The sequence below is a fragment of the Hyperoodon ampullatus genome (genome assembly GCF_949752795.1).
Source record: "Hyperoodon ampullatus genome assembly, chromosome: 20".
NCBI classification, from domain to species: Eukaryota; Metazoa; Chordata; class Mammalia; order Artiodactyla; family Ziphiidae; genus Hyperoodon; species Hyperoodon ampullatus.
In genome coordinates this window covers 7537075-7552710 of record NC_136933.1, presented here as the reverse complement: position 1 = coordinate 7552710, position 15636 = coordinate 7537075, and the positions used below count along the sequence as shown (strand labels likewise).

Sequence of the window (15636 nt, the reverse complement as noted above, 5' to 3'; positions counted from 1 at the left end):
CTGAGGAGCTGAATTAAAATCTTTCTCCTAAGATTTGTTTGTTTCTTCTCTCCCAAAGCAAAGTAGACTCAGCTGAGGGAGAAGGGCCAAGTAAGAAGGAGGAGAAGGAAACTCACCGTCCGAGGCAGAGGAGGACTTGTCCTCATCATTGTCCTCATCCTCCCACTGGGACTGAAAGTCTCCAGGACGAAGCAGCACTTTGTCTGACTTTGCAGTCGGCAGGCCAGACATGGACTGGGAAAGTGGTGTTCTCTGCAGATTGGACCTGGAAAACAAGGTCCGGAGCTTTGACTTCTTCTTCTTGTCTTTCGAAGGAGACTCGTCGTCGCTGTCAGCCGAGGGCGTCACGCTGGGGACGATGGCTGACACGGTGTCTGACGCCCTGTCCTTATTCTTCCCCTTGATCTTGTCCTTTAGTTTCCCAAATGGATTCCGAGACTTGTCTTTCATGGAAAGGTCGAACATGCTAGCGGTCATGTTGTTTCTCATAAACTGGATGTCGACCTCAATTTCTCCTCGTTCTTTATTCTTCTTCCCCGGTTTGGATTTCAAGGTATACCACCTACGAGGAGAAAGGCTGACAGGTTACCTTTGTTTTATTTTTTTATTTTTTTTTTTTTTGTGGTACGCGGGCCTCTCACTGTTGTGGCCTCTCCCGCTGCGGAGCACAGGCTCCGGACGCGCAAGGCTCAGCGGCCATGGCTCACGGACCCAGCCACTCCGCGGCATGTGGGATCTTCCCAGACCGGGACACGAACCCGTGTCCCCTGCATCGGCAGGCGGACTCCCAACCACTGCGCCACCAGGGAAGCCCTGACAGGTTACCTTTGAATGGAAGCGCCTAAAACGATGTTCACAGTCCCCGTTACCTGGCCTCTCCTCTCTGCTATTACCAGCCTCGTATACAAACCCTGTGTTCTCTTCTTTGGGGAGTGAGGGGTGCAGTGGGGGAGGGAAGAACTGGAAGTTTTATTTCTGAGAAGACGCCCTCTAGGCAAAGATAGGATCTGATTCTGTACTTAGTGTAAGGTCACCTAAAATCTTGATTTGGTAAAGAGCTATTTCTAAGAATAAAATAAACATTCCGTCAAAACACTTCCTGTGACTGTTTGTTTCCTTCAACGGGGTAAAAATGCAAAGATCATATACAAACAGTTACGTAGGTAGAGTGCAAATTTGCAAGAGAATCTCAGAGAAAAGCAAGGGTTTGTAGAATAGTCCCTGGCAGGGAGTAATGGAAACTATAAGACAGAGTAAAAGAGATTTGTTAAAGGAAAAAAAAAAAAAAAGAGCGAAATAAGCCAGTCACAAAGTGACAAATATTGTGTGATTCCATTGACGTGAGGCCCCTAGAAGAGCCAAGTTCAGAGACAGAAAGGAGAATGGTAGTTGCCAGGGGCTGGGGGCTGCAGGGGGACCTGGGAGTGTCAGCTGGGAAAATAAAAGTTTTGGAGTTGGGCGGTGGTGATGGCTGCATAAAAATGTGAAAGCACTTAATGCCACAGAACTGTGCGCTTAAAAATGGTTAAAATGGTCACCGTTGTTATATGTATTTTACCACGATGAGAAAGAACGAGAAACCGAGAGGAGGCATTCATCCCCAGCTTAATAATCAGAAAAAGGAATATTTCAAGCATGATTCAAGAATTTCACTTGGTCATTTGCAAACTACTTCACGATATGGCAAATGATATTATATCAGCCCAACTCCATTGAAAGACGAACTTCAGAGAAAGGAAACCTCCCTTCGGCATTTTCCATTGGGTGAACCGCAAGAATGTGAGCCCGGTGAGTGGCGCAAGCTCCGCAGAACAAACACTCCAAATACAGGGCTGACCCACAGCTGCCTCCGGGGTCACCCTCACATGCCGAAGAACCACACTCTGATGTTCTTTTCGGTGACCTATTTAAGAGCTGAGGGCTGTGGCCTTTAAGGAAATGATGGTTTTGCCCAAATAAACACAATTTCCTCTTTCACCTTGAGCCTGTCCTGCTCCCAGGGCAGATCGTGCCCCCCACTATCTTAGCTCATTCTACACTTAAAGGGGCAGAGGGAAGCAGAAACACACTTAGAAACGTCCTCCTCTAGGTCTCACGAGAATGACATGAAGTGGACAGCATACCCACTTTACAGATAAGGAAATTGAGGCTCACAAGTTAGGTAACTGGTACAAGGCCTTGCAACTGCTAAAAGGCACAGTCAGGACTCTGAACCAGCTCTACAGTTTCCCCAAAGCTTTCCCTTACACCAAGATTCCAGGTTGCCACTCCCTCTGAACTCATCTTTGCTGAGCCGTCTTTTACAACACATAGAAAAGAGGGCTGAAATTTAAATTCTTTTTGAGGAAGGCTTAAGCTTCCAATTTAAATGTCCTGAGATGAAAGCAGAGAAGGGGGAAAGCCCCCATAGCTGGCATCAACCATAAATCATAGGGCTGCACATAAAGTTCAGATATAACGTCATCGAGAAGGACTTACACTGGATTAACAAAATACAGCCAAGATCTGGGAAAATGACATGAGCTACGATTTTGGACCTTTAGGAGAAATCTTCTATGATTTTTAAAACTACAGTCCACAGCTGGAGGAGGAGGAAGACGCAGGGTCTTTACAGACAGCCTCACCCTGCCAGCCAGCCAGAGTGTCTTCCCAACACATTTTCCATGGCAGGCTGGGAACAGTTTGCATATCTGTCATTTAGATGTTGAGAGGATTATTTGTATCTTTCTCTTCTGACAGTCATGTGCTAAATGGCAGCCTTGGTGATGAGGAGTGGTTAGCTTTTGTAAATACCAAGGGTAGGCACCTGAAAAGGGGAAGTTACTGAGAGCTGAGTGTGGAGGCTCAGAGGACCACACCAGTCACAAGCAGAGAGCCTCACCTCTCCACCCAGGGCCTTCTCCCAGCTCTTCCACCTCTCTATTCACCCTCCCGGGGGACGCAAAGGCTCCCGACCTTCAAAGAATACCATTTGCCAGCTCCCTGAACGGGGCCGCCTTCCCCGAAGTATCAGCGCTGAAGTCTGTTTATTTTGAGCGAAGCTGTAACCAACTCTAGGATCCTCTCTGAGGGCCTATTATCACCTGATGCCCAGGTTCAGTCCCCGGGCACTAGAGTGGGATTTGTTTTGGAAACTTCTAACACCACTAGGATGTATGAACAGGCACTTCAACTGTTCCTGTCACTTATTTTCACACGCAAACCTAAAACCAAAGACCAGGTAGCCAAGAACAGCCACAGGGCTATTTAAGGACGTGAAAAGCAGACTGAATCGTAGGCAGGTAAGTAACCCCTGTGAGTCTGCTGGATTTATTAAAGCTGGAAAGGAAGACAGGAATTCTTCTAGCAATATTATCCTGATCATTAAATTCACACAGCTTAAGCAAGGGATCTTTTTTTTTTTTTTTTTTTTTTTTTTTTTTTTTTTTTTTTTTTTGCGGTACCCGGGCCTCTCACTGTTGTGACCTCTCCCGTTGCGGAGCACAGGCTCCGGACACGCAGGCTCAGCGGCCATGGCTCACGGGCCCAGCCGCTCCGCGGCATGTGGGATCCTCCCGGACTGGGGCATGAACCCGTGTCCCGTGCATCAGCAGGCGGACTTTCAACCACTGCGCCACCAGGGAAGCCCTAAGCAAGGGATCTTTGACACAAGTATAATTTGATAGTTCATGAAAGCAACGATCCATAAATGTCTCACCCTAAGAAATTCCAAAGCAGGACATATTTGTGGGTTCCAACATTTAAGCATTAGTTCAATTTATCAGTGTTTCTGTCCGTTTGATTTTCAGTGCGCTTAATTCCAGCACCTCAGGGAAGTAGTTCATATATAATTAGGTCCCAGCACGGCCACACAGCATGTGACGGCAGGGTGGCTGTGTCCCAGCACCACCATTCACGAAGGCCCAGAAATCTTGAATTATCTCAGAAATCAGGGCTGGGTTTTCCCAGTACAAAGGGCAGAGTACAGAGAGAAAGCCATAATCCCAGTGTAGAAAGTTTATTTTTAGGCCCATATTCTAAAAAATCCTGCAACCTATCAAAAAAATGAAAAATAAAAGGATCCCTTCTATAAGCAAATAGTCATTTTTACTTATAATTAAAACTTAGTTCTTCCAAAATTAAAAGGATCTCAGAATACACAGAAAGTGACAAGAAATGTATATAAACTGTACTTTAAAGTAATAACACGCAAAGGATAACAATCAAATCATACAAAATGGTACAGAATGAAAACTTTAATCTCCATGCCTCTCAGTCAAGTGAGGATCTTGGGAATGAACATACAAGCAAAAATGCATATTATCCAAGCAGGCTGCCCTACTGTTTGAGAGTTTCTAGGTTGGGGTTTTCTTGGTCAAACACAAGACAAGGCAACAGCTAAAAATATAGAAAAATTCATTTAAGTCTTCTACACTTTCAGAAAGATGCCTTATTAAGAGCAGCAAGGGAAAGAATGAATAAAAGTAAAAAAGCATGAACTGGGTACAGGAAGGGAAATATACAGGATGCAGGACACAGGGTCTGCTTCCCGAGTCGCCGGACTGGGGAACTAGTGTCTGGACCCGCATTGTCAAATCTCCTGGGCTTTTTATTTATTTCTTTTTAATACATTTATTTATTTTATTTATTTATTTCTGGCTGTGTTGGGTCTTCGTTGCTGCACCTGGGCTTTCTCTAGTTGCGGCGAGCGGGGGCTACTCTTCGTTGCGGAGCGCGGGCTTCTTATTGCGGTGGCTTCTCTTGTTGCGGAGCACGGGCTCTAGGCGCGCAGGTTTCAGTAGTTGTGGCATGTGGGCTCAGTAATTGAAGCGCACAGGCTTCATTGCTCCGTGGCGTGTGAGATCTTCCCGGACCAGGGATCAAACCTGGGTCCCCTGCATCAGCAGGCAGATTCTTAACCACTGTGCCACCAGGGAAGTCCTCCTGGGCTTTTTAAACACTCATTTTGAGAACAGCTAAAACCACCCAACCATGTCCAATTCTCAGGACTGGTTTGCCTCAGAACGTAGGTTTCTCAATACAAGGAAAGCTGGTCCCGGGGGGCCTTCTATAGGAATGTGGGAGAGTGGGGGCAGTGTGGTTCCTGCTCCTGGGAAATGAAAGGTCTCACAGTGCATCCCTGCAGACGTGCGGGATTACACTTGTAAAGAACTGACTGGTACGCCTCAAAAATAACCTGTCTGCAGATGACGCAAGCATGTTTTTCCTTTAAAACATTCCAGAGGGGTAGACACAGACAGAAAAAATGATGGCTTCAACGATTCAAGACACAGAGAAACGATGGCTTCAAAGATTCGGTTCGGTTCATGTTTTTGCACGGCAGGCACTGGAAACACAAAACGAAGAGGCCAGATTCTTGGCTGAAAAGCTTACCCACCAGTAGACAGCTGGCTCACCAAACATCACAAAGCGTTTGTTACACTGAAACAACTGCTGCCTTTTCTTTCTGACTATGAAGTGTGAGAAAATAATTAGACATGAAAAGAAACTCCTGCTAAATTATACAATTTCATCACAGACAAGGACTCTCACACACAAAGAAGCTTCTCAGCTAATTGAAATCCCAAGGGGCTATAAGAACCACCTACTTAGGGACTCGGCCAGATGAATTAAGACTGCACCCTCCCATGAGACACAGGAGGCTCCAGGAAAGGCAAGGCAAAGGAAGACCACCAGCTCCACAAGTCCCTTCATTTTAATGGGTGAGTATTAATTTCAAGGGGTCCTTGTCTATGGGTCTGATGTGGACTCCAGGGTCAATGGTGGACCGCCTACTTCCCGTCCTGCGCAAAAACTCAACCATGAGTTATAGCATGAGTCATTCCCCATGGTAACTAAACTTCATGACACAGGGGAGTATGGCCTCAAGGGAGGAAAGAAGCAGGAAGAACAGAATAGCACCTGAGTCTAATGTTTGAGATGGAGGGTGCACTTGATCTTTCTTAGACGGAGAAATTTTAAAAAGCAGTTTATTCACCGTCTTCCCCAGGGAATAAAAATAAGTAATAAAAATCACGTGAGGGTAGCAGAGGAGGACATCTAAAAGGGGTTCTGAAAAGGACTGATTCCACATGGGTAAAATGTCCAGACTTTTCTCTTGGTAGCCTAGAGGCCATGCACAGCAAACAGGGACAGAGATGTTTATGACCTATAAAAGGTTTGTGGTGTGTACCCTACAGAAGCTAAGTAGTTTAACAGGTTTTGTCATTGACCAAGGTAGCTAGTCCTAACTACCTAACAGTGAATACAGAATCACCGACCAGGCAGCCTTGCCTCCCGAGGTGGACCTTCCCCTCTGCCCATCATCAACTTCTTGGTGGTAAATCATGAGGGTTGCAAATGGCTCCTTTTCTATCCTAATCCCTAAAACAGCCGTTCTGGCAGCACTGAAAAGCTATCTGTAGTCACCACATCCAATCCTAAAAAGCCAGTAAATGACATGGCAAAGGAGAGATCACAGAAAAAGCAGGTTGAAAACGCTTTTGATCTTCCTATACTATTTGCTCTACAGAAATTCCCTTAGAAAGTAATTTAAAAAGTTATAGAAAATTTTTTTAAATATTTTTTAAAAATTGACTTTCTCTCATGCTAATTCAAACATTCCCTTTTGATGTATTTTCTTGAAGTCTTTTTCCCGCATAGCTCAACGATTACTAGCTGAGAGGCTTCAGACAAGTTACTTAACTTGTCTGTAGAACAGGGTTCAAAGCACCTACCTCATAAGGGTGTAATGAAGATTAAATGGCTTAATATATGTAAAGAGCTTAGAACAGTGCCTGGCACTTACACTCAGTAAGTGTTCGCTATGATTATGACTTGGTAGTAACCAGAGTACATGTGCAATTCTATTTGTAGCATGTTTTTAAATATAAGTGTCTTACAGTCTCCATACCCACCATTTTTAACGGTTGTATGATGTTCTGTGAAGTGCATTTATACCATCGTTCACCCATGGTTCTCAAATGGGAACTTAAGACATCAACAGTTCTGACTGACTGTTCTCAAACATGGTTCTCAAACGGGAACTTAAGATATCAACAGTTCTGACTGACTATTCCTAAGGATCCAATCTTAAGCCATCAAACACAAATAACAATGACTTGCATTTGAAGGGAGTGGGAAAAGACTCAATTATAAAATTAGTTTGTGGGACTTCCCTGGTGGCACAGTGGTTAAGAATCCGCCTGCCAATGCAGGGGACACGGGTTCGAGCCCTGGTCCGGGAAGATTCCACATGCCGCGGAGCAACTAAGCCCGTGCGCCACAACTACTGAGCCTGCACTCTAGCGCCTGTGAGCCACAACTACTGAGCCCGCACGGCTAGAGCCCATGCTCCGAAACAAGAGAAGCCACTGCAATGAGAGGCCCACGCTCCACATCGAAGAGTAGCCCCCGCTCACCGCAACTAGAGAAGAAGCCCGCGTGCAGCAACGAAGACCCAACACAGCCAAAAATAAATAGATAAATAATTTTAAAAAATTGTTTGTATGACACAATTTCCAAAATTAAAAAGTATATACAATTTTTAAAAATACCACGATTGGTGAATAATTTCTATAACTTATCATGAGATTTAATGATCCTCAGAACTCTGCAGGATTTCTAAGTAGGTGGGAGAGACAAGAAACAGAGGCCCCCAAACTATTTCAGACATATGCCAAGATGGCATAACTGACTGCAGTATACAGATCAAGACATATTTTCTAAGTTGAAAGCAATACCAAACTCCTTGTAGGTAAAGACTAAAGGAAAAACCAAGCACCAGTATTTTAAGATTCTCTAAGAATTAGAAAAATTAACACATTTATAAACATGTAAGTCTACCACTCCTGCCATCATCTAGTTACCAAGTTTTTACTTGACCATATCTCAAAAAGCCACAAATGTTAATATTCTGACATCAGATCAGGTATCTCGCCTCTTGCCCGAAAGTAAATGCCACTGATGTAGTCTACGTGATCTGCCAAAGAACAGTCTCCGTGGGGTCCTTTGTCACTCATGCAAAGAGACGTTAAGGATGGGGAAAGGAAATGTGATGGTTTGGTCCACCCCCTCTCGGCCAGGACGAAAGAAAACAACTTCAGCACGACAGACATCAAAGAACGTTCAGTCCACTCTACCCCACAGGCAGACTCGCACTCCTTTCTGTGGGAGCTCCCGGCAGGGAAGCAGAGCATCTGATTTATCTGGTAATCAGGTAAGTGCCAAGGAGGAGGAAAAAACCCCACACCAAGAGCGTTTCAAATCCTGTTCTCATGACAAATGATCAGTAAAAACGAAAAGTTCCATTAGCGTAAAAGGAAACCCCACAGGACTGGTGCTGTAGGCGGTGACACTCTTGAAGAAATAGCTCGGGGCCCGCCTGCCGCTGGTGCCCCTCACACAGGACAGCTGTTCTTCAGGATCACAAGAGGCCTTTTCAGACCAGGCTTTCTGGAAGCCTTGGTTGTTCTCCCTCAGTTAGCCATGTCCTTTTTAATAAACAAGAATTTTAAAAGTGAAGTGTGCAGCGGTCACACCTCTAGAGAGGGTTTTTCTGGCATTTCCTATAAATGCCTTCTCTCTGCTCCACCCAGAGGCCAGCATTCAGGAAAAGACACTTAATTACAGCTGCCTTTTTTCTCCCCATGGGCACATTCCTAAATGTGTCCCTCAGGGACACCCTGGAGACGAAAGCCCTTGATTTTTCTCTAACAGATCATCCCCAGACCTGTCCCAGCAGGAAAGGAATTTCTCGTCTCATTAGTGGCTAAAAGCGGCTCCTTTACCAAGGGCACCGTAAGCCCCAAGCTGCAGGTGACCTGCTTCTCCAGTGTTGAGCAGGGGTGCTGACGAGCAAGCCAGACCGCACACTGGGAAACGGAGAGAAGCGGGGCTTTGACCTCATACCGAGGCCACCCCTAGTCTTTAATCCACTGGGCTAAATGTAAGATTAAACACTTCTCCACGTCCACACGGGCAAACGACCGCCTGCCCTGTGTCTACAGGGACCGCACTCAGAGACATCTGCGCACCTAGGCTGGGTCACACAGCAAACAACGAGATGGAAGTGGCCCCTGGCCAAGGGGAAAGCAGGGGAACTGGCCTGGTCTCCTGCTGAGCCAGTTGCGGCATGAGATCTGACCCAGGACCCCGTAAGGGGAGCACAACCTGCTCACCAAGTTTTTTCCACACAGTAGATGTTGGCTTTCTTCAAAGGCCGATACAAGTGTCTGGATGTTAATTTTGTTGGAATTCAAAGGCCCCTGAGGGGGACTTCCCTGATGGTCCTGTGGTTAAGAGTGCGTGCTTCCAATGCAGGGGGGTGCGGGTTCGATCCCTGGTCAAGGAACTAAGATCCCGCACAGCGCAGCCAAAAAAACAAAAAACAAACAAAAAAAAACCCAAAGGCTCTGAGGCTTAGAGATCCGCACCAGGCCCAGGACCAAAGGCCACCCAGGGCATGGCTCTGAGACGAAGAGAAGGTCTTAAATGCCCTTCTATTGCTCCCACGTTTGGGCAAGAGCATCTTAATCCTCTGGAGCTAGGCCAGAGCGAGCGTCCCTCCAAAAGTACAGGGTGAGAAGCACAATTTTCTCGGACGTATGGCAATTAAAATTGGAGCGGCCAGGGGCTTCCCTGGTGGCGCAGTGGTTGAGAGTCCGCCTGCCGATGCAGGGCACGCGGGTTCGTGCCCCGGTCTGGGAAGATCCCACATGCCACGGAGCGGCTGGGCCCGTGAGCCGTGGCCGCTGAGCCTGCGCGTCCAGAGCCTGTGCTCCGCAACGAGAGAGGCCACGGCAGTGAGAGGCCCGCGTACCTCAAAAAAAAAAAAAAAAAAAAAAAATTTGGAGCGGCCAAATGGATACCTAAGATTATCATCCAGGGAGAGGAAGAGTGATGTCAGCAAGTGCATGTTGGAGTTGATGACAGTTTAATAAGCACATGTATTGTTCTTAATGTAATCATAACATTTTTTTTTCCATAACATTTTTTAGTTAATAACTACAATTAAAATGACAGAGATACTATTTAGAAAAACCTTCCTCTGATGGTAGTTGTGGAAATACAACAGAAGTCTTTGTAACCAAAAGGAAGTTAAGCAAAACAAGGCTCTTTTGTGCGCTCACCTTCCCTGATGTGAGAAACCTTTAAATGGTTGACTGACTTGCCTCCAGAGGCTTAGTTTTCATTTACAGGTTTATTTTCCCTCGTGTTATTTATTATTTTTCCTTTTCTTAGTCCTGTAGTCCTCGCAGCAGTGACTCTACCAGCGTGTTGGGGCAACCAGTGAGGTCACATCGGGTTACGTTATTACAAAACAAAGGCTTGGCCTGTGTTGAAACTGTAAACACTTGAAGACACACATATACACACCCTGGTTTCAATGGTGTTTCCTGCTCATTCACTCAGCGCACAGGTATCACTGCTGGTGTTGTCTTTGTAATGGTGACCTCACTCTTGTGTTGCGGTGACTGCCAGGGAAAGAAATCTGCCACCCTTTCCTGGTTCATTTTCAACAGCAAGTTCTCCTTATTCTGTTTGTTCATTCTTATCACTTCCTCTCACTCACACCCACCCATACCCAATCCATCACCAGTCAGGCCAACTGAACCTCCGGAACACTTCTGAAATCCACCTACCTCTGTCCATGACCATGCCTGTCACCCGAGTCCAAGCACCATAATTGGTTGCCTAGATTCCTGCCAGAGCCTCCCACTTCACCTGATTCCAGGCTAGGCCTGCTCCAAATCTTGTCTCCACCCAACAGCCACAGTGATCTTTCACGAACTGCATCACATCACCCCTCTGCTTTCAACACTCAGTGGCTTCCACTGCTCTTCAACGAAGCCCTGCCTTCCTCTTCAGCCTCAATGGATGCAACCTCTCCAGCTTCCCAGGCATTCCTGCCTCAGGGCCTTTGCACAGGCTGCTCCCCCTTCCTCTACCTTTCCCTGGGAAAATTCCTCTTTATCCTTCAGGTCTCTGCCTCAGAGAGGCTACCTACAATCTCCTGCTCTTTTCTCTTATGACACCCTGTTCTCTTCCTCCACTGCACTCATCCCAATACAGGATTGTTCATTTATGTGTTCATTTATTTACCGGCTATCTCCCCAACAAGGCTCTCAGCTTTCTGAAAGCAGGGATCGTGTGTGTTATGTTCATCACTGTTTACACTGTATACCAAGTGCCTCGCATATAGTAGGCATCAAAAAATAATTACTAAAAGTATGGATGAACGTTAAAAACAAGGGGAAAAAAGGCAGTTACAACTTTCCCCATGCTAACTGTCTTGTAAATGAAATCATCAAATCATATCACGAAAAACAGGAGGGAACATCTTTCACATCGATGGAACTGTGACTTTGAGCCACCCTCACCCTTCTTAGTCACTCTGTTCCCCTGCTGTGAACAGGTTGGGGTTATTTATCCCAGAACCCGAAGATCCCCGTCCTGGACGTGAGCTATCAGGTTCCTGCTATCAGGTTCCTACACTGGGTGGGAGGGTTCCCAGTAATGCCCAATGTCATCTTTAGGGGGAAATCCCAAGAAAAGAAAAACGTAAGCAGTAACAGCATTGCTCGAATTTTCTAGTCTGTTACAAAAAGCCAAAATGTGCTTAGGAAACCCAGAGGTATAAGCGCAAACACCGCCAGCTCAGATTTGTGAATTCGAGACCTCTGTGCTCATCCTTCACCTCTATGCCTCCACCTCTCCCAGAAAAACAACCGTCTAGCCCTCCTTAATCACCTGAATTTCCTTTGACGCTGGTCACTCTTTCTTACTATACTTACAGTTCTTCAAAATGTCTAACCTTTATCAGTATCCAGATCTTTTCACATGCAACCAAATTTTCTCTTGAATCTTCAAGAAATATGAGAAAATGACCCTCCATCAGTCTCTCTTCATATCTGGAAGGCTGTCACAGTGTCAAGTTTCATCCTACTTAATTACACAATGGCCTTCCAGGCACCAGCCTGAATATTTATTTTAATCTGTCTTTAAAAGATTATTTCCCCTATTTTTATTGCTCTTAGTATCCTAAAAAGATGTTTTGTTTTGTTTTGTTTTGTTTTCAATCTAGGACCCCAAACTACATGAGACTGGACAGCAGAGAAATCCACATGCTGGTCACCTGATTCTGCCTCCTCCCAGATTCACATCTGTTTTATGATCACGGGACTTAACTGATTCCCATTTAACCGGGGCCCAGCTGAGATCCCAGATAAGTACGCATGAGTCAGCCCTCTGTATCCACAGGTTCCACATGTTGGATTCAACCAACCTCAGACCAAAAATATTCGGAAAAAAAAGAACATTCCAGAAAGTTCCAAAAAGCAAAACTTGGATTCATGCATTGGCAACTATTTGTATAGCATTTACATTGTATTTACAACTATTTACATGGCATTTATATCGCATTAGGTATTATAACTAATGTAGAGATTATTTAAAGTATACAGGAGGATGTGCAGAGGTTATATGCAAATATTAAGCCATTTTATATAAGGGACTTCAGCATTCGCAGATTTTGGTATGGGGGGGAGGTCCTGGAACCAATCGTCCTCGGATATGAGAGACAGTTGCATAAGTGCAAAATCAATTCATTTCCATTTTTTCTTAACTAAAGGGGCCAAACACTCTTCCCTGTTAAATGGATCCTATCTATATGTCAGCCTCTGTTTAGTGCTTTAAAGATATATATCATCACACTAAATTTGAGGTCTGCAAAATCTGAGTCATACAAAAAGCATATTCTCTTGACTCCAAATATGATACATGGGGGCTTATTAAGAGAACAAATGAAAATATCAGCACAGTTAGCTCTTAATGCCTTGAGTTTTAGCTTCTGGACCCATGGGGGAAAAAATCATACTCTAGAGGAGCAACTGTTCTCTGTAGAGGTGAACACAAATGCATACATTAACACACACACAAAACTACAGACCAAGATTTGAGCTTTTGTTTTGGTTTTGGTTTTAATGTCTAAGGTGGAGTCAAACCATTAATAGCTAGTTCAAATGATCTTCCTAGCCCAACCAGTTTCTATCTGTTGAATTCCCACCTCTCAGTGTATATCTCATGCTCCAAATCACAGCTACCTTGGGCACCCAAGTGATGTACCAGGACGTCAGACAGGCTTAGTTTAACTGGGTTTCCCCAGCACCTTGGAAAGTCCCAGGAAGTGACAGGTGGAAAGCCTGCAATTTCACCTACTGCTAGCAGAGCAAAGAAGGCTTCCTTTGCAGTTATTAAAAATCTATCAACTAAAAAAAAAAAAAAAACAACTATCAACTAAGTACTATTTTCCTATAAGCTGATACTCTGACTAAGTGGTCACAAGCTCATATGATAGAGACAGGAGCAATCATCTAAGTTTAGAATTACATCAGAGAGGATGAGAAAAATGGAGATGTGGAGACTGTACCCTTCCTGAAATAGGGAACTTGAGGAGGTTTTCATTCCTCCCAAAGCAGTAACAGAACCTTTTGAATCTACACACGGGGCTCCATTAATCCAGCAACCTGGACACATCTTATAAACATCAATTAAGTCTGGCCACAAGCTCCATTTATACATAGGGCAACTTGGATGTTTAGAGACCGAGCAGCCTGAAGCCCAGCAATGAGTCAGGGCGGGAGTGGGCACCAGACCCAGGAATCTGGAATCCCCATCTCTGGCAGGGAGATGCTATCTATCTTTCAAGGGAATAAAACGTTCACAGAAGAAACAGATGGCAGAGAGAGACAATAATATCCACACATCTTGGGATGGGACAAGACAAAGGACGGCCAATGGTGCCTAGTTGAAGCTGGAAAGGAAGCCAGCCCAAGGCCCCAAATGTCACTTAATCAAATGGAAAATTAGCATTGCTTCAGCCCCAGCTCAGCAAAGACGCTGCTGCTCACCTTATGGCTTGTAAGTTGATGCCACAAAGATACCCCACCCATCCTCACCTCAAGGCTCTCTCTTTTTATCTGATTTGAGTTCAGAAATGCCTGTTCATCTTTGGCCAGATAAGGGAAGCAGGTATTACATTTGCAAGCACCCTACAGAAAGGGGAGTCTGGTAACTTCAAACCCTCCGGCTCTTCCTGTCTCCTTCACAAGGGAAAGCTGAAATACCGTTTATATCTAAAACACACAACATGAATCAGAGTGCTTCGCAAACCACAGGAGTTAGGTGATAGCATGACTGCCTTGCATATTTAAGGTCCAGCGAAGTAACCAATTAAGCTAAGCGAGGCTAGTTGTCGGTACACTAGATGAGCATAATCATATGTTCCCTTCCAAACACCTGCGAAAGAGAACAAATAAATCGGTAACACTTTGGAGTGCACAGGGTTTCGCCCTGCTTTCCCTGCGGGACTCTGATGCCCTAAAAGAGAAGTCTTGGGGGCGGGGGTGGGGGCGGTGGCTACAGGTGAGCAGCCATCCCCTCCCCCCTACCCAGTAGGACCAGAGAACTTGACAAACTCCAGACAGAAACAATGCTTACTTTTCAGTTCAGCTCGGCCAAGGGCAGGCCCTGGCTCCAGCCATCAATGGGAAATCCTTACTCCTTTGGGGCCCGGGGCAAACGCGGTTAGTATTTTTCGGTCTGAAAGTGAAGACCAAACTGTTCTAGCATTCTTGAGGGAGGGGCGGAGAGGAGGGCGGGGCGGAGAGGAGGGCGGGGCAAATTCTCTTGACCAACCCCTTCGGCGGCTGTGAGGTTGGTTGGGGGATAGCCCTCCACAGGCAGCCCGCATTCCCCGTTCCCCAGTCCCCACCGCACTGTAACGCCCCAGCTCAGCTCCTGGGCGAGCCTCTAGGGTCCTAGTGTCAGTGGCTTTCACTGCTCCAGTGGGTCCTCCCTGCGCCCTGGCCCAGCCATTCTCAGCTCAGTGTCCAGTACAATGAAATACCCAGGAGGCTTTCCACGGAGGCTAATGCGTACATCAAATATACACGCTGCTCAACTAAATAAGAGTCATTCGTCAGCCCACAGGTGGTTTCAATTCATCAAAAATTCATTAAGTGATTACTAAGTTCCAGACGCCGAGCGCCGCCCTGCAGATTCAAAAACGCTCCAGGTACCCGAAACCACGCACTTGGGAGAGCCCAAGAAGGTGGAGCTAGGTGAGAATACTAGTACGGCCCGAGGGGATCCCTCTAGAAAGGCCTCGCTCCGTTCGTCCCCTTGGTGGGGACACGCTCAAAAGGGTCTCGGCGCCCAGACCACGCGTCCTCGCCCCCGGCCCGCACTCACTGGGTCTTCTTGTGGCCCTGGTCCCGGTGCAGCTCCCGCAAGTCCACCTCGGCGCGGCCCAGGAACTTGTCGAGGCCGAGCAGCGCGCGGTGCAGCACGGTGAGCTGCAGGGTGGCGGCGGCGGCGGGCGCTGCCTCAGCCGACAGCAGCGGCGGCAGCTCGAAGGTGGCCTCCTCCCGCCACACGGGCGCGCCCAGGCTGCGCTCCGACACGGAGGTGGCGTACTTCTCCTTGCCCACCTGGATCACTGCGTATGCGTCGCTCGTGCCCCCGGGGCCCTTGGCCCGCAGGCCCCGAGCCTGGAGCACCGTCACCTGCACGTGCGTTGGGGACCACACGGCCCCCGGGCCCCTGCCCGCCGACGCCGCCAGAGACATGGTGGCTGCGCTGCGGTCCAACCGAAAC

At 46.6% G+C, this 15636-nt stretch overlaps 1 protein-coding gene across 1 annotated transcript in view; it reads right to left on the bottom strand.

Annotated features, from left to right (window-relative positions):
• Nucleotides 1–15608, bottom strand: part of RAB11FIP1 (RAB11 family interacting protein 1) — a gene marked incomplete at its 5' end in the record, with an annotated part of 30004 nt that extends 14396 nt beyond the window's left edge. The window contains 2 exons of the mRNA XM_079726470.1: nt 117–562; nt 15232–15608. Of these exons, the coding sequence (XP_079582596.1) occupies nt 117–562; nt 15232–15608 (823 nt within the window). The remainder of the gene's footprint in view (nt 1–116; nt 563–15231) is intronic.
• Between the last annotated feature and the right edge of the window lie 28 nt (nt 15609–15636).